At 42.2% G+C, this 20646-nt stretch overlaps 1 protein-coding gene across 2 annotated transcripts in view; it reads right to left on the bottom strand.

The window, feature by feature from the left end:
- LOC143497363 (butyrophilin-like protein 1) overlaps positions 1-20646 on the bottom strand; it is an 82351-nt gene that overhangs the window by 23638 nt on the left and 38067 nt on the right. For both annotated transcript variants that reach the window (XM_076993273.1, XM_076993272.1), the window contains one exon: positions 11594-11857. In XM_076993273.1, coding sequence (XP_076849388.1) covers positions 11594-11857 — 264 coding nt within the window. The remainder of the gene's footprint in view (positions 1-11593; positions 11858-20646) is intronic.

Raw genomic sequence — 20646 nt, forward strand, 5'->3', positions numbered from 1 at the left:
GAGACTACAGTGAACTTCACCTTTCGCATTTTTAAGTCTCAGATAAGAGCACTGGCCATATCCATTTGTGCTGGCATCTGAAAAGTGATGCAGTTCCGTTTTAACCACCTTTCTGAATTCCGCTGGTGAATAGCATCGGGAGATGCATATTCTTTCCAGTTTAGCAAGATCTCCCTGCCATTTCTCCCACCTTGGTTTCAGCTTCTCTGGAAGTGGGTCATCCCAACCAGTGCCCTGGTGACACATCTCCTGTAAAATCAATTTTCCATTGAGGATGTATGGCGCTACAAACCCTAATGGATCGTAGATGGAAGAGACAGATGACAGAATTCCACGACGTGTTGCTGACCTGTCTGTTGGGGTGACTTTGAATGTGAAGGAATCACTTTCAATGTTCCAGTGGATTCCTAGTGCCCTCTCTAGAGTTGTACTGCTGAACGCAAGATCTGTTGCTTTGATGTCTGTAGCACGTTCTGATGACGGAATGCTTTGTAGAACAGCACGGTCATTTGATACAAATTTATGAAGGCGAAGACCACCTTTCACACACAGTTCACGTGCGTCCTTCGCCAGTTGTATGGCTCTTTCTACAGACTCAACGCTGGTGACCCCATCATCCACGTAGAAGTCCTTTGAGATGAACTGTGAACCTAAAGGATAGGCATGTCTGTAATCTTTGGCAAGCTGTTTCAGTCCGTAGTTTGCACAACCTGGTGAGGACACTGCCCCAAAAAGATGTACCTTCATTCTAAATTCCTGAGGGGGTGCATTTAAGTCTCCATTTTTCCACCATAAAAAGCGCAGAAAGTTGCGATCATTCTCCTGGACATGAAACTGATGGAACATCTTCTCTATGTCACACATTAAAGCGATCTGATGTTGTCTGAAACGAATAAGGACACCTGTCAGATTACTTGTCATGTCTGGTCCTGATAGGAGATATTGGTTAAGGCTGCTTCCCTTGTACCTTGCAGAACAGTCAAACACCACTCGCAACCTTTTGGGCTTTTTGGGATGATAAATGCCATGATGAGGTACGTACCAATTTTCACCATAAGTCCCTTTTTCACATACCTCTTCTACATCACCCCTTTCAATGATGTCTTCCATGTAAGTAGTGTAGTCATTCTTGTAATTCTCATTAGCCATGAGTTTTCTTTTCAGGTGATTGAGCCTAATTGTAGCAAGATGTTTGTTATCAGGTAAGCATGGCCTTTTTTTAAAGGGTAGAGGCATTTCATAATGTCCGTGTTCATTTCTCCTGATGTTTTCTTTCAGTTTATCTAGAAACAAAAGATCTTCTTGAGACACAGTTTTATCTTGTCCCTGCGTGTCTCTGAAATCAGATTCAAGGGCTTTGATTACATCTACTGGAGTCACTGCAGGGAGCTCCTTTACCGTCACTCTATGACAATGACCAGTAGATACCTGAATATCAGCAAGAGATGCTGAACAGCCTACAATACTCCATCCTACATCTGTAAGGATAGCATAGGGCTCATTGTATTTGCCTGATATGACCTGCCTGGGTACTAGAGTTCTGGGACAATTGTAGCCAATTAAGAGACCTACTTAACAACTGAGGAGGGGAGGTATTTTGTCTACAATTGCCTTTAGATGACTCCATCGTTTGGCTGTTTCATGCGTTGGTATGTGGTCCCGATCAGCAGGTATACCATCCTTTGTATAAGTGGGAGGGAGGTTGATGAGCACTGTAGAATTGTAACCTCTTATGCGGAGGCCAGATGCTCTTTCACTTGTAAGGACCATATTTTCTCCCATCATAGTTTTTCAGTTTGACTGGGTAAGTCTCCACCTGTAGTTCATTAATCACATCTTGCTCAATGAATGTTGTGTCACTCTGAGTATCTAACAAGGCGTACACAAGTTTCTCTGTGGATGGATTCTTGTCATACGACACCCATACTGGCACAATCATGGAAGTGCTACCTGGCTGAACTTCACTAGTCACGTTGAATGACAAGGCAGTTGTCATTTCAGTTTCTTGGTTTTCTGCAGGATTCTCTATTAATAAAGGTCTTTGCGGGTTTGCTTCCTTACGATATTTGTCATCATGGAGACAGGTAGGATGTCTCCTTTTGCACAACTCACATGTGTGACGGTAGCGACATTCTTTTACACCATGGCCAGGTCTAAGGCATCCATAACACAATTTGTTGTCCTTCACATAAGCTCTTTTATCTTCAAGAGACCCTTTAAGAAAGTCCCTGCACCTATAGAGTTGGTGATTGTCTTGGCATAACATGCAAGGGGTCCTTGACTTTCCTTTGGTTGTCCTATGATGACCCTCCATTGTAGCCTGTGTATTAAAGACACTGACCCTGTCTCCTTTTGTTGATTTTGTGTTCCTTTTGTCATGTGACTCAGATGAATGAAGAGCGAATGAGGAGGTAACTGGATTACATGCGATTGCTGCTTCCAATGACATGAATTTGGTGAACTCTTGAAAGCTGGGGAAATCTTTACCCTCTGTGAGAGATAGAGTGACCTGACGGTTCCATCGAGAAGCAAGCCATTCGGGTAGTTTCAACATCAACTTTTGGTTCTCTTCACAGTCATTTAAGATATCCAGACCTTTTACATGAGGTATGGCTTGTAGACAAGCATTTAGGAAATCTGAAAAGTTTCTCAATCCTTCAGCATCTTTGTGATGTATCTTTGGCCATTTGGCCAGTTTCTCTCTGAATGCTCTTTGAATGACAAACGGCTGGCCATATCTCTGATTGAGCTTGTTCCACGCATCTCCGTATGCTTCATCATCATTGCGATAAAACGCACCTTCAACACACTTACGAGCTGAACCACTAACATATCTCTTGAGGTAATGCAGTTTATCAGCTGCAGAAACGCTCCTTTTGTCTATAAGAGACATGAAGGAGGACTTCCATTCTATGAAGTCAGTAGGATTTCCATTAAACACTGTAGGCTCTGGTGTAGGAAGTCTGTTAATGGCTATACTATCTTGAACTGCCTTTGCTAGGCAAGATACATCAGCAGACGGCAATGATGAGACTGTATTGGGTTGATGTGTAGAGAGAGGAAGAGCAACATTTTCTTGGAAACTAGGTTCTGGAAGTCCAGATTGTCTATCTGTCTCCTGTTTTAATTCCCTGTTATAGACTTCAAACCTGGCATGAGCCGTTTTCAAGTCTCTTTCAGCTTGCAGGCGTTCTAATTCAGAATTCTGTGTTTCTAATTCCTTTCTGTGTAGTTCCTCTAAGGTTCTTATTTTTTCCTTTTGTTTCCTTTCCTCCAATAGAGCCTTGTACTCAGCTTCTTTGGCTGCTAATTCAGCAGCGGCATCTGCTCGTTTGGCTGCTATGCAAGATGATGAGGTGTGCCGACTAACGTTCGACTCTGAGGCTGTAGAACCAAAGATGGAACGAGCATAGTCCGGAACGAGTAATTCTCGCAGATGCTGTTTTTCGTATTTTGCATCGAATTCACCATTGATGCCAGTTAGCCTTTCATATAATATTTTAAGGAGATCGCTAGTTACAGTGTCACAAGCATCAACTTTACGTCTCAGCTCGGTATCAGGGGTGGTATGTGCTCTCAATTCATCATAAGCTTTTATAATATCATTTCTCTTTTGCTCAATGTCGTCTGCAAGTGATGCAAGGTGACTTTCTGATATGTCAGATTTTAGATCTTGTCTAGCTTTACGAACATGGACTTTCCACCTTTCATAGAGGCTGATAAGTCCCTTTTCCCGTTTGCTCTGTTCATCACTTTGATAAGCTAGCATTTTTGCTGTGGGCACTCGTGGACGAACTGAACGTCTAAGTAGCTCTGATGCATCCTGTATATCATTTTGCATCTCAGCAAGGATTTCTTTATTTTCGGTAGTTTTCTTCAGCTCCTGACTTGATGTTGCACATTCTGTACCTTCTCTACCAAGTACATCTATAGAATCCTGAATTTCATTCTGAAGAACTACAACTTGATCCTCCTTGTTCTCCATATTTTCTTTTGTCTCTTTATGACTAAATTAATTCTCATTACTCCTTAGTATCAACTCACTGCAGCCCGTGTACAGTCAAACCTTTTTAAATCCGTGAGGTGTGCAGCGCAGTCGGTCCTATGGAGAGGTGAAGCTCTTACTGTAACGTTCCCATTTGGTACACGAGGTGAGCCATTGACTGATGGTTTATCCCTTTTTATTGTAGTACAATGTGGATTAACAAACCACCGTAAGAGCTTGTGCCTCTACAAATGGGAGCGCAAACCTTAATATATTTTACACAATTGCTAATAACGCTTACTCTGTCACTCTGCAGTTCGCTCCGATCACCTGTCTCGACAAGGAGCCTCGCGCTCCGTCGCGAACACTCGTCACCAAACCCAAATTAAAAGTCTCATCACACAAGGGATAACTTCACACAACAAAATAACATTAACAAAATTAAACATTTGTCTTTTAACGTGTGGGACCAAAATAAATCTCCTCTAGGTGGTTAGTTACACAATCCTTGAGTTAGGTATAGCCACACATCAAAGCTGTTTCTGACAGCTGACTGGTTTATATTTGACGCGTCGCGAGCGGCGCGAGGGTTCGCGCGAAAATGACGTAATCGCAGTCGCACCGCCCGTGCGCGAGGGCCTCACGCGCTGTTGATCGTGCACCTCTCGAATTTTGTAACTTCGCGCGCGCCGCGCCTCAGCGCAATGAAACAAAATCATGTTTGCCGGGTTCATACACCTTTACAAGGTGGAATTAAAGCACTTGTACGTCACTTTCAATGTCCATTTCAATATTTTCCAGCACGTTAAACTTAATTAAGTTAAATATTTATACATATAATCAGGCCCGTTGACAGTCTTGCTGGGGCCCAGGACAAGAAAGTTTCATGTGCCCCCCCCCCGCGCACGTCATTTGAATTTCCTCTGTAGCAGACAATCCTTCTGTTAGGTCATATAGTATATAATATAGCCACACATCAAAGCTGTTTCTGACAGCTGACTGGTTTATACTTGACGCGGCGCGAGGGTTCGCGCGAAAATGATGTAATCGCAGTGGCTCTGCCCGTACGGGAGGGCCTCGCGCGCTGTCGGTTCGCGAGGTCGTGCACCTCTCGAATTTTGTAACTTCGCGCGCGCCGCGCTTCAGCGCCATGAACAAAGTCATGTTTGTAGGGTTCATACACCTTTACAAGGTGGAATTCAAGCACGTGTACGTCACTTTAAAGGTCCATTTCAATATTTTCCAGCACGTTAAACTTAATTAAGTTAAATATTTCTACATATACTCGAAATGATTCGAAATAATTCGCTTTTTATCACATTATTTAATGGTTGTTTATTTTCAAAACGCCCAATCTTAACGTCTTCACGAGAACTGTTCAGTCAGACAGCTATTTGTTGTGAAACGAAGTAGTTACAATTTCAAGCATTTTCAAGTACTTTAGCCTAAATTCCAGCACTTTTCAAACCTGGAACACAATGCAACTTTAAAATTCGTCAGGTAAATGTTTTTCCTTTCTTTTCTGCGCTCCAGATTTCTGTATTTACTTTAACTATCCACCACTGTATTTCCCGCTGTTGGGCCAGTACCAGCCGGCTACGGTCGGTGCTGGATCAAACCATTTTCCAGTGGGAGGCGGGGGTGTATGCACTTAATGGAAAATATGCAGATAGGTAAAAAACATATATATTTGAGCCATTGAGCTTATTATGAGTACATAATTTTATATTAATGAAATATTTCAAGATTGTTTAAAAATTATAGACTTTAAATAAAAAATAAATTGCTGGGCTCTTTGATGGCCCCCCCTGGCCCTGGGGCCCGGGACAACAGACCCGGTTGTCCCCCCCTGTCGACGGGGCTGACCACAAATAACTCAGAAATACGGCATCGAAAAAACTCAGTTCTTACAATATCACCAGTTAAAATCACTCATCAGTTCAAAAATCAATCCAACTACTCTAGCCCTCCCTACACCAATCTCAGAACTTCTTAACATTACTACAGCAAATAAAACATTATCCAAAATATATAAAATTATATCTCAATTAAATCTTAACATTAGCTTACCATATAAGCAATGGGAAGAAGATTTATCAATAACTCTTAATAACAACTTCTGGATACAGATATGTAATAATAACTATAGCATTATCACAAACACTAATTTACAACTAATCCAGTATAAAGTTATCCACCGAGTACACTATACCACATACAAAATGTATAAAATGGGATTCACAAACTCACCAAACTGTACACACTGTAATCAGAACACTGTTGATAATTATATCCATGCTATGTGGCACTGCACTCCAGTCAACCAGTTTTGGAATGAAGTCACTACTCATCTATCTCAAGCACTAAATACCCAAATTCATCCAACACCTTCATTATGCCTACTAGGAGACATATCAACCATTAGCACAACACCACAAAACAATAAAACAATCCTAATGTCGCTAGTCATTGCCAAAAAAGTCATCCTCATGAATTGGAAAACAAAAAATAACAAACATCAATCACTGGAAAAATCTTCTAATATATTATATCCCCTCAGATACACACTTAGAGCCTACCATAAATACAGATACAGACTTAATTTAGACATAACTAACTTAAATATTACATCACAACATAAGCAAATTCAACTGTAGTAAACAAATCACAAGATCATGATTCTAGTACATTCCTATCTTTTGATAAGCAATAGGGTATATTATATATTATTGTATTATATTATGTTATAGTATATTATACTATATTGCATTATATTATATTATATATCTGTATATATGTTTAACCCCCTCTACCTTTTGTTACTGTCCCCTTTTACACCCCCCCCTTTCTTCTCCCTTTATACCCCCCCCCCCCCCCCCCATTTTAAATGTACTAAATTTATATATTTTTATGATTGTATAAACAATAAACAATAAAGTGTCAATAGTCCTCCGAAGAGAGGGGGTGGTGGTGGGAAAAAAAAAGAGCAGATGGACGAGATCCTGTCATTCATCTACTACTTTTTATTGTCATGCGATCTACCCACATTCCTTCGCGATTCCAATCGACGTAATGGGCACCCCTGCTCTACACCTTGTCCCTCCAGACATTTATCCAGTGTGAGGTTCTTCCCTCCAGTTGGACCTGTATGTGCCGCAGACGTTCCTGTCTCTGATCAACAAGTTCTGTAATTCTCCAAAGTTGCATGTACTCACCAGCATCCTCAGGTCCACAACATGTTTGTCAATGTTTTTACCCAGAGCCTGATTGCATGCAAAGGATGTGTATATTTCAACGGTGTCATTTACTTTCTGTAGGAGCCATTTAATTGCCTGTGTATATTTTGTTGAGACACTAGGGGGCAAAAGGGGTAATTTAAAGTTGGCTCCAAATACCAGTGAGCCAGGAATAGGAAATGGGCAAATAGTGTCTGTCCCATATTGGTTTTGTTGAGCGGGATTTGAGATAAAAGATGTACACTATGGAAAAAATAAAACTGTAATCCAGTAAATAAAGGTATGGACTTTTATTAAAATGGTTATTTTAAGAGGACAGAAAGACGAACGAGTCAGATACTAGAAACATGACTGTAAGGGCGTTTGTGATTTATTGTCTGTGACCCTTGACCCTGTCAGAACATTTACATTCAGTTCACTCCCTTATAGTGCAGACACACCATGTCTACTCCTCAGTTAGAACTTCTCTTCCTCTCCCCCTGTCTACCTCTCTCTCTCCCTGTACTTTTCCACTACCCCTAGATCCAGTCTTCTGTGCCTCCTCTCCTGATAATGAGAATACCAATCATACATATGTTTATTACTCTTACCCAATTGTGTTGATACATCATCTTCATTCTGTATTTAACTACATGTATTATCATTAAACTCTGGAACTCTTTCCTGACACCCGTGTGTTGTGAATCTGTTCTCCTGGTACCAGCTACAAATTTATAATCCAAACTGTGAACCCTGATGGTTTTGATCTACGTCTGAAAGACGATTTCAAGAAAAAACCTTAACACCGACCATTTAGTAGCGACATACTACTTAGGTTTTGAATCCAGCTGAAACACTGTCACTCATGCCTGTGAGCTCTCTGCAACGCTCTCTGACGAGGTAGTCCTCTGTGTCCGGCACCACTAGTTCCAGATAAAGTGTAAACTCTTTTTTCCATGTTTTCTATGACTTGAAAGATTAGTGGACACCACTGAAGGTAAAGGTGGCTACTGTCCGACTACATATAAGTTCCTCATGCCTGCTGTTCTGTAATAATCACACTGGTCTAACATTAGTGATGTAACACCAGGATCACTCCAGTGGTATTAGTGATGTAATACCAGCATCACTCTGGTGTCATTAGTGATGTAATACCAGCATCACTCTGGTGTCATTAGTGATGTAACACCAGCATCACTCTGGTGTCATTAGTGATGTAATACCAGCATCACTCTGGTGTCATTAGTGATGTAACACCAGCATCACTCTGGTGTCATTAGTGATGTAACACCAGCATCACTCTGGTGTCATTAGTGATGTAACACCAGCATCACTCTGGTGTCATTAGTGATGTAACACCAGCATCACTCTGGTGTCATTAGTGATGTAATACCAGCACCACTCTGGTGTCATTAGTGATGTAATACCAGCATCACTCTGGTGTCATTAGTGATGTAATACCAGCACCACTCTGGTGTCATTAGTGATGTAATACCAGCACCACTCTGGTGTCATTAGTGATGTAATACCAGCATCACTCTGGTGTCATTAGTGATGTAATACCAGCATCACTCTGGTGTCATTAGTGATGTAATACCAGCATCACTCTGGTGTCATTAGTGATGTAATACCAGGATCACTCTAGTGGTATTAGTGATGTAATACCAGCACCACTCTGGTGTCATTAGTGATGTAATACCAGCATCACTCTGGTGTCATTAGTGATGTAATACCAGCATCACTCTGGTGTCATTAGTGATGTAATACCAGCATCACTCTGGTGTCATTAGTGATGTAATACCAGCATCATTCTGGTGTCATTAGTGATGTAATACCAGCATCACTCTGGTGTCATTAGTGATGTAATACCAGCATCACTCTGGTGTCATTAGTGATGTAATACCAGGATCACTCTAGTGGTATTAGTGATGTAATACCACCATCACTCTGGTGTCATTAGTGATGTAATACCACCATCACTCTGGTGTCATTAGTGATGTAATACCAGGATCACTCTAGTGGTATTAGTGATGTAATACCAGCACCACTCTGGTGTCATTAGTGATGTAATACCAGCACCACTCTGGTGTCATTAGTGATGTAATACCAGCACCACTCTGGTGTCATTAGTGATGTAATACCAGCACCACTCTGGTGTCATTAGTGATGTAATACCAGCATCACTCCGGTGTCATTAGTGATGTAATACCAGCATCACTCCGGTGTCATTAGTGATGTAATACCAGCATCACTCTGGTGTCATTAGTGATGCAATACCAGCATCACTCTGGTGTCATTAGTGATGCAATACCAGCATCACTCTAGTGGTATTAGTGATGTAATACCAGCACCACTCTGGTGTCATTAGTGATGTAATACCAGCACCACTCTGGTGTCATTAGTGATGTAATACCAGCATCACTCCGGTGTCATTAGTGATGTAATACCAGCATCACTCCGGTGTCATTAGTGATGTAATTCCAGCATCACTCCGGTGTCATTAGTGATGTAATACCAGCATCACTCCGGTGTCATTAGTGATGTAATACCAGCATCACTCTGGTGTCATTAGTGATGTAATTCCAGCATCACTCTGGTGTCATTAGTGATGTAATACCAGCATCACTCTGGTGTCATTAGTGATGTAATACCAGCATCACTCTGGTGTCATTAGTGATGTAATACCAGCATCACTCTGGTGTCATTAGTGATGCAATACTAGCATCACTCTGGTGTCATTAGTGGTGTCATTAGTGATGTAATACCAGCATCACTCTGGTGTCATTAGTGATGTAATACCAGCATCACTCTGGTGTCATTAGTGATGCAATACTAGCATCACTCTGGTGTCATTAGTGGTGCAATACTAGCATCACTCTGGTGTCATTAGTGATGTAATACCAGCATCACTCTGGTGTCATTAGTGATGAAATACCAGCATCACTCTGGTGTCATTAGTGATGTAATACCAGCATCACTCTGGTGTCATTAGTGATGTAATACCAGCATCACTCTGGTGTCATTAGTGATGTAATACCAGCATCACTCTGGTGTCATTAGTGATGTAATACCAGCATCACTCTGGTGTCATTAGTGATGTAATACCAGCATCACTCTGGTGTCATTAGTGATGCAATACCAGCATCACTCTGGTGTCATTAGTGGTGCAATACTAGCATCACTCTGGTGTCATTAGTGATGTAATACCAGCATCACTCTGGTGTCATTAGTGATGAAATACCAGCATCACTCTGGTGTCATTAGTGATGTAATACCAGCATCACTCTGGTGTCATTAGTGATGTAATACCAGCATCACTCTGGTGTCATTAGTGATGTAATTCCAGCATCACTCTGCTGTCATTAGTGATGTAATTCCAGCATCACTCTGGTGTCATTAGTGATGTAATTCCAGCATCACTCTGGTGTCATTAGTGATGTAATACCAGCATCACTCTGGTGTCATTAGTGATGTAATACTAGCATCACTCTGGTGTCATTAGTGATGTAATACCAGCATCACTCTGGTGTCATTAGTGATGTAATACCAGCATCACTCTGGTGTCATTAGTGATGTAATTCCAGCATCACTCTGGTGTCATTAGTGATGTAATACCAGCATCACTCTGGTGTCATTAGTGATGTAATACTAGCATCACTCTGGTGTCATTAGTGATGTAATACCAGCATCACTCCGGTGTCATTAGTGATGTAATTCCAGCATCACTCCGGTGTCATTAGTGATGTAATACCAGCATCACTCTGGTGTCATTAGTGATGTAATACCAGCATCACTCTGGTGTCATTAGTGATGTAATACTAGCATCACTCTTGTGTCATTGGTGAGTGTGAAATTTGAGAAGAGACCAGGCCAGTTGTGCTCATGTCTTATGTTACGACAAGAAATGGACTGTCACACACACACACACACACACACACACACACACACACACACACACACACACACACACACACACACACACACACACACACATCCTCCTTCCAGAGCTGGCTGCATCTAGGCCCTCTTGCTGAGATGCTCGGAAGGCCCCGCTGCACATGGTGAGATCAGGACGATATCCTACATTTCCCAGCCCCACAGTGCGGCCACCAACCCATAAGTCACCGTGATGGCACAGAACAGGTGTGAGGGTCCCATCATGCACCAAACAGGCAGGTGGAGTGAACAGGTGCAGGAAAGACCCTCAAATGAACCAAGAAGACGCCAGGGCTGATGATAACGGGCATGTTCTGCAGCTGACGGCACTTATAGATGTGCACCATAGAAGATAAGACCTAGAACATTTGTGGTGTTGCAAAATACACATGGGTACGCTTTTATATAAGTTATTCTGAGTATTACCAGTGTGTCTCAGAAGTTTGGAGGAACGTACCAGAGATGTCGATATCTTTCTCCATCCTGGGATGCTGTTTGACTCTGCAGGTGAAGGTATTGGTGCCACTGTGTGCAGTGATGCGGTGTCTGACGGTGTAGAGCCCGTTGTCGTGGAGGTTCTCCACATCTCCAGCAAGAAGTTTTCCACCACTGAACCACTGCAACTGAGGCTTCGACTTCCAGCCTGTAGTTTCACACAGTAGTCTGGTCCCTTCTGAGAGATCTGTGACCTCCACAATGATCTGTGGCTTTGATCCGATACCTGTGGATTAAGCAACCAAAGCATTCCAGATTAACTAGTTTAAAGTATACTGGTATAACAAATCATCGTGACACGATTAATGACGGAGAAGTGACGATGTTCATCACTCTCAACCTATGGCTAAGTTGTTACAATAGCACATTTTGATACAATAGCACTTTGTTAACTAATGTTTTTTAAATACTTTTTAAATACAAAAATTCTACAGTTGTCTGCCATAAGTTTTGAGAATGACATTTGGTTTTCACAAAGTTTGTTTTAATGGTGGCAATTTGTATTGACTCTAGATTGTGAATTAGTGATTAGATTAATTGCAATTAATTGAAAAGTCATTCCCTGTTATGAAAATGATCTCATCACAAAAATTACTGCATTCTAACCACTGCATTTCAGCTCTACAAAACAGCCTGCTAACGTAATTTCAGTGATGATCTCGTTAGCTCAGGAGAAAAGGTTAATGGGGACAAGACAGCTGATATCACTCTGTCATGCTGATTAGAAGAGCAGAATGGTTGCTTTTAAGTTTTCTTCTGTTAACCATGGTTACCTCCAAGGAGACATGTACAGTCATCATTGCTTCAAAAGGGTTTCACAGGCAAGGACAGTGCTGCTTGTAAGATAGCACCCCAATCAACCATTTATCCAATCAAGGATAGTTGTTAAATTGCAGCCTAGAAAGTTTCAGGGCACCAAGAAAGTCAAGGAAGTGTCATTTAGCTAGTTAGCTAACTAAACATGTTGGAGATAGGACTGCTCTGCTTTGACAAAGTTAATGAAATCAGTTCCCAGTCATGGTCCTGTGGTAGGGAACTGGTCTTGTGACCAGAGGGTCCTGGGTTCAATTCCCAGGCCTGAGGCCATGACTGAGGTGCCCTTGAGCAAGGAACTTAACTCCCCGGGTGCCGGGCTAGGGCTGCCTACTCTGTTAAAAACATCCTCTGTTCATCTTCATATTTTTGTTTTGCTGTGCATTTTTTCCCTGCCATTTTGAGAGCAAACGCCCCAATTGTTTATTGAAATGATCTTGTCCTGACTGGGAAGCGTGACAGTGTTTTCATCTCACGCATTTGACAAAAACACCGGGGTGAATTCAAGCTAAGCGAACAGCACATTAAAAAACAAACACAAACTTGGATATAAACATAAGGCGTGATATGATTCAGGACTTTGTCACGGTTGGAGGAGGTGGGCGCACACTACGAGCTCTGTTATGTACGCAACTGTTGTTTTCTAGGTGAAAAGTGGATAAACTCTGTTATCAACACTCGTTATAACGCCACTGACCTGCGCTCACCTTTAGGAAGAAGACAACAGACAGTGTCAGTAGTTTTGAAGCCTCCCTCAGTCGTGTGCGGTGTCTTTGCTGCACCTCGTATGTGGTTTATTACAAACGTGTGACAGAAGACCGCGTCTCACCAACGAGACTCAAAGCAGTCACTTCATGCCGGTATAAGTGTTAGTGGCTCGCTAGGCTTGTAAACAAACCGCGCACCATGAAGATGTAGCAGTGTGTCGCCCTCAGAGCTGATGAGGTAACCGGGCCACGACACACACCGTTAGTGCAGGTGAGAGTGCGGACCGGATGGGGGCTCAGACCTCTCCCGAATCGTATCTGGATACAACACAGTTTGAATGGCCCTGGTGTGAGGGCGCCCTAAGAGGCGCCCTCCATCATAATGGCTCGAGAGCCGTGGGTTGGCAACTCCTGCACTAGTGTGTGTGTGTGTGTGTGTTCTCACTGCACAGATGGGTAAAATGCGGAGGACAAATTTAGATTGCAGTGAAAATCACAATTGACAAATATAGCACATTTACATGTTTTTATATAAGCATTGAAAGCCCGTGAGAATTCAGCTAACGTTAGCACCAAGCTACCATGTATTAGCTGAACTCCCCGTGTGCCGTAATGCTGCCGTAATAATGTAATGCTGCTGTAATTCGTGTGCTGTAGCTTTATAAAATGAACCCCGTTATCCACTTGCCCATCATTTGGATGTTGTAGGTGAAGGATTTTAAAAGTGTTGGGGTCAGTTCTACTAATCCCACTCGAGCTAATCCCACAGAGAAACAACCTTTCACTACAGCAGATAAGGAGGTCAGTCTGAAGAAGGCCACGGAGCTGAATCTGTTTTTATTTAATCTACCCTTAATCTACATAATATAAGGTATGTTCATATTTTAAGTCTGTAGTATTTAATATTAAAATAGTACGTAATGTTTCTAGTGCTGAACAGTGACCCGTGTTAACACATTTTGTGATGCTTTTAAAATATTTTAGGTGTTTCTTGACTAAAAGAAACATAAGCTGCTTTACAGGAGCTGTTTGTAGAGGAAAGACCATCACAAATCAGACCAGGGAAGTCTCGTTTCTCAGAGGAAGACCATCACAAATCAGACCTAAATTAGCGTTTGGGTATCAAACATTTTCAAATGATACTCAGCCCTACCCAGGACTGGCAGAGGGCAGGTGTGAGTGCATCTGTGAACACAGTGAGACGAGGATGGATTGGTGTCCAGAAAGGCAGGAAAGAAGCCACTTCTCTCCAAGAAAATCATCAAGGACAGACTGACATTCTGCAGGAAGTACAGGACCTGAACTGCACAGCACTGGGAGAAGTTGTTGTCTCTGATGAAGCCCCTTCAGACTGTTTGGAACATCTGGAAAAGTTTGTCTGGAGAAGAAAAGATGAGTGCTAGCATGAGTCCTGCATCATCCCAACAATGAAGCATCCTGAGATGATTCATGTGTGGGGTTGCTTCTCATCTAGGCAAATGGGTTTTCCTCAAAAGTTTGCCTAAGAACATTGAACACCATGAATGAGGAAGTGTCAACATCTCATAACGATCCAGGAGCAATTTGGAGATGAACAATTGTTTTTCCATTATGATGGAGCACCAAGTCACAAGGAAAAAGTGATGACCAAGTGGCTCAGTCCATGGCTAGGAAACACTCCAGTTCTCAGTCCAATTGAGAACCTGTGGTCAGTCCTCCACACCACAGATACTCCACCACATACCATATATTCACAACCACTCCACACCAAAAATGCTTCACTCCATGACACACCAGATACTCCACACCAGACAAAACACATTTGTTTGATATGAAGTAACAAACAGGTAATGGTTTAGGTTAGCTACTTCATATTTATTGTTTTTTTAACTAGATAAATTATTTCATCCTTGAGGAAAAAACAGGAATAGATAAACTTGGATTTGTATACAGCTTATAAATTTCAACAGTTGGTGGCTTGTTGGTTAGTATGTTTTCCTCTCAGCACAGAGGTCAAGTTTTCAAGGCCCCATCTGAGTGGAGATGCCCAGTAGTGGGTGGTGGTGTCCTCTCTCCCCTTTCTGCACCTGATTTGGTCCCCTGATGTTAAATGTGTTAAGATGAGGCATGAAATTATTTTATTAGGATCTAAGGATACAGTGATGAAAGCAGTGGTACCAATCACAAAAACAGATTCAGACCACAGAAGGATGCCCATCACGATCACTAGATCACCATCACTATCAATCAATCAATCAAATTTTATTTACATAGCGCTTTTTACAACAGTTGTCACAAAGCAGCTTTACAACTGTCTGAGTCCAAGCCCCCAGTGAGCAAGCCAAGGGTGACAGTGGCAAGGAAAAACTCCCTAAGGGTATGAGGAAGAAACCTTGAGAGGAACCAAGACTCAGGGGGATACTAGATCACTAGATCACCATCACTAGGTGCACAGATCAGGCATTTAATTTGAATCAGAAAACTAACAGTTTCAGGCTTCAAAATCAGACATTGAACAATGAAATCTCATTTCTAAATTTAATTTATTAGTAATTGATTTAATTGTATTCATGTTCATGTGTTCGAGTACTGTCATTCAATTTAACAGAACTGTCATATCTGGCTCCACGCCCACTTGTCAGTTGTCTTTGTTTTCATATTCCACGTGCTTAGTGATGTCATTTCAGTTGTCACACCTGTTAATTTTTAACTCTACCTCTCGTTAGTGTTATCACCTGTGTCTGTTTTAGTTCCATCATTACAGGCCCGTAGCCAGGGGGGATCGAAGGGTTCGTTCGATCCCCCCCCTCCCCCGCACCCTCCCTCCGTACACACATGCCCCTCAAGATAGGTAGGCTATTCAATGAATGAATTGTTAATCTCCTGTGAATATACAGACGAACAAATAAGGACAGCAACAACAGACTCACAACAAACCTATAGCAGTGTTGCCAACTCTCACGCAATGAGCGTGAGACATACGCATTTGACCGTTTTCACAAGCTCAAACGCCATACATCCGATTTCTCACGCTGAAAAAAAATCATGTTTATTTATTTCCGATCTACATCTATGATTCAGTGAGTTACTAGTTCGCTCTAGCGCCAACCACCGGCGATCGATCGAGGAAACATATAAGACATAACCCCCCCCCCCCCCGTCACCGTTTGACACACACACCACCCACTGTTAAAAACATCCTCTGTTCATCTTCATATTTTTGTTTTGCTGTGCATTTTTTCCCTGCCATTTTGAGAGCAAACGCCCCAATTGTTTATTGAAATGATCTTGTCCTGACTGGGAAGCGTGACAGTGTTTTCATCTCACGCATTTGACAAAAACACCGGGGTGAATTCAAGCTAAGCGAACAGCACATTAAAAAACAAACACAAACTTGGATATAAACATAAGGCGTGATATGATTCAGGACTTTGTCACGGTTGGAGGAGGTGGGCGCACACTACGAGCTCTGTTATGTACGCAACTGTTGTTTTCTAGGTGAAAAGTGGATAAACTCTGTTATCAACACTCGTTATAACGCCACTGACCTGCGCTCACCTTTAGGAAGAAGACAACAGACAGTGTCAGTAGTTTTGAAGCCTCCCTCAGTCGTGTGCGGTGTCTTTGCTGCACCTCGTATGTGGTTTATTACAAACGTGTGACAGAAGACCGCGTCTCACCAACGAGACTCAAAGCAGTCACTTCATGCCGGTATAAGTGTTAGTGGCTCGCTAGGCTTGTAAACAAACCGCGCACCATGAAGATGTAGCAGTGTGTCGCCCTCAGAGCTGATGAGGTAACCGGGCCACGACACACACCGTTAGTGCAGGTGAGAGTGCGGACCGGATGGGGGCTCAGACCTCTCCCGAATCGTATCTGGATACAACACAGTTTGAATGGCCCTGGTGTGAGGGCGCCCTAAGAGGCGCCCTCCATCATAATGGCTCGAGAGCCGTGGGTTGGCAACTCCTGCACTAGTGTGTGTGTGTGTGTGTGTTCTCACTGCACAGATGGGTAAAATGCGGAGGACAAATTTAGATTGCAGTGAAAATCACAATTGACAAATATAGCACATTTACATGTTTTTATATAAGCATTGAAAGCCCGTGAGAATTCAGCTAACGTTAGCACCAAGCTACCATGTATTAGCTGAACTCCCCGTGTGCCGTAATGCTGCCGTAATAATGTAATGCTGCTGTAATTCGTGTGCTGTAGCTTTATAAAATGAACCCCGTTATCCACTTGCCCATCATTTGGATGTTGTAGGTGAAGGATTTTAAAAGTGTTGGGGTCAGTTCTACTAATCCCACTCGAGCTAATCCCACAGAGAAACAACCTTTCACTACAGCAGATAAGGAGGTCAGTCTGAAGAAGGCCACGGAGCTGAATCTGTTTTTATTTAATCTACCCTTAATCTACATAATATAAGGTATGTTCATATTTTAAGTCTGTAGTATTTAATATTAAAATAGTACGTAATGTTTCTAGTGCTGAACAGTGACCCGTGTTAACACATTTTGTGATGCTTTTAAAATATTTTAGGTGTTTCTTGACTAAAAGAAACATAAGCTGCTTTACAGGAGCTGTTTGTAGAGGAAAGACCATCACAAATCAGACCAGGGAAGTCTCGTTTCTCAGAGGAAGACCATCACAAATCAGACCTAAATTAGCGTTTGGGTATCAAACATTTTCAAATGATACTCAGCCCTACCCAGGACTGGCAGAGGGCAGGTGTGAGTGCATCTGTGAACACAGTGAGACGAGGATGGATTGGTGTCCAGAAAGGCAGGAAAGAAGCCACTTCTCTCCAAGAAAATCATCAAGGACAGACTGACATTCTGCAGGAAGTACAGGACCTGAACTGCACAGCACTGGGAGAAGTTGTTGTCTCTGATGAAGCCCCTTCAGACTGTTTGGAACATCTGGAAAAGTTTGTCTGGAGAAGAAAAGATGAGTGCTAGCATGAGTCCTGCATCATCCCAACAATGAAGCATCCTGAGATGATTCATGTGTGGGGTTGCTTCTCATCTAGGCAAATGGGTTTTCCTCAAAAGTTTGCCTAAGAACATTGAACACCATGAATGAGGAAGTGTCAACATCTCATAACGATCCAGGAGCAATTTGGAGATGAACAATTGTTTTTCCATTATGATGGAGCACCAAGTCACAAGGAAAAAGTGATGACCAAGTGGCTCAGTCCATGGCTAGGAAACACTCCAGTTCTCAGTCCAATTGAGAACCTGTGGTCAGTCCTCCACACCACAGATACTCCACCACATACCATATATTCACAACCACTCCACACCAAAAATGCTTCACTCCATGACACACCAGATACTCCACACCAGACAAAACACATTTGTTTGATATGAAGTAACAAACAGGTAATGGTTTAGGTTAGCTACTTCATATTTATTGTTTTTTTAACTAGATAAATTATTTCATCCTTGAGGAAAAAACAGGAATAGATAAACTTGGATTTGTATACAGCTTATAAATTTCAACAGTTGGTGGCTTGTTGGTTAGTATGTTTTCCTCTCAGCACAGAGGTCAAGTTTTCAAGGCCCCATCTGAGTGGAGATGCCCAGTAGTGGGTGGTGGTGTCCTCTCTCCCCTTTCTGCACCTGATTTGGTCCCCTGATGTTAAATGTGTTAAGATGAGGCATGAAATTATTTTATTAGGATCTAAGGATACAGTGATGAAAGCAGTGGTACCAATCACAAAAACAGATTCAGACCACAGAAGGATGCCCATCACGATCACTAGATCACCATCACTATCAATCAATCAATCAAATTTTATTTACATAGCGCTTTTTACAACAGTTGTCACAAAGCAGCTTTACAACTGTCTGAGTCCAAGCCCCCAGTGAGCAAGCCAAGGGTGACAGTGGCAAGGAAAAACTCCCTAAGGGTATGAGGAAGAAACCTTGAGAGGAACCAAGACTCAGGGGGATACTAGATCACTAGATCACCATCACTAGGTGCACAGATCAGGCATTTAATTTGAATCAGAAAACTAACAGTTTCAGGCTTCAAAATCAGACATTGAACAATGAAATCTCATTTCTAAATTTAATTTATTAGTAATTGATTTAATTGTATTCATGTTCATGTGTTCGAGTACTGTCATTCAATTTAACAGAACTGTCATATCTGGCTCCACGCCCACTTGTCAGTTGTCTTTGTTTTCATATTCCACGTGCTTAGTGATGTCATTTCAGTTGTCACACCTGTTAATTTTTAACTCTACCTCTCGTTAGTGTTATCACCTGTGTCTGTTTTAGTTCCATCATTACAGGCCCGTAGCCAGGGGGGATCGAAGGGTTCGTTCGATCCCCCCCCTCCCCCGCACCCTCCCTCCGTACACACATGCCCCTCAAGATAGGTAGGCTATTCAATGAATGAATTGTTAATCTCCTGTGAATATACAGACGAACAAATAAGGACAGCAACAACAGACTCACAACAAACCTATAGCAGTGTTGCCAACTCTCACGCAATGAGCGTGAGACATACGCATTTGACCGTTTTCACAAGCTCAAACGCCATACATCCGATTTCTCACGCTGAAAAAAAATCATGTTTATTTATTTCCGATCTACATCTATGATTCAGTGAGTTACTAGTTCGCTCTAGCGCCAACCACCGGCGATCGATCGAGGAAACATATAAGACATAACCCCCCCCCCCCCCGTCACCGTTTGACACACACACCACCCACTTCCCCCCCGCCCCCAAATCAAATCTCAGTCCTAGTGATTTTGAAAAGTTGGCAACTTTGCTTATAATGAATAATATATGTGTAAATTAAAAAGTTTGAAGTGTGCTCGCGTATTTAGGGGGCATTGGAGTAGAGAGCCAAATAAAGTCCACTTTTGGGGGGAAAAGATCCCCCCCATCACAATGCTGGCTACGGGCCTGCATTATCTTGTGTATTTATGCCCCTGGTTTTCAGTTTTTGTTTGCTGGTCTTTGTTTTCTGTTGTTGGTGTCCATTAAAAGAATTGGGTTTATCTTGTGTGTTCCTTGTCATGATGTATCATCATGCTGGTGGGGAAAAAACCCCATACTAAAATTACTAGATCTAATGCATGTCCGCTATCATGAGTGGGATTAACGTGCTGGTGTTAAAATGTAGTGTTTTTAAGTCCATAGGGGTTTTGTCTAAAGTCCTCCCATATAAAAGCTACTCCCCTATAAAATTCTAACCAAATTACCGAGAATGACAAAGTAAAATTACGTTTCAGATCAGGGCCGGCGCTAGGGGGGGGCAGAGGGGGGCATTGCCCCCCCAAATTGTGTCTTTGCCCCCCCAAGCACAATGCAAGCAACGGCTTTTTTTATTATCTCTGAACCAATCACAAAAATGCATTTTGCTTTACAGCGTGAAGATATTTCCTAGCTTATTCCTGATTGGCTCTTTGAGTCATATAAAAATCGGCAGACCGCCCCAAACGGTTCAGTTCGGCAGTATATGTTCTGTTAGTGTGAGTGAAAGACAGGTATACTGGTA

This window comes from Brachyhypopomus gauderio, unplaced genomic scaffold (genome assembly GCF_052324685.1).
Source record: "Brachyhypopomus gauderio isolate BG-103 unplaced genomic scaffold, BGAUD_0.2 sc107, whole genome shotgun sequence".
NCBI lineage: Eukaryota > Metazoa > Chordata > Actinopteri > Gymnotiformes > Hypopomidae > Brachyhypopomus > Brachyhypopomus gauderio.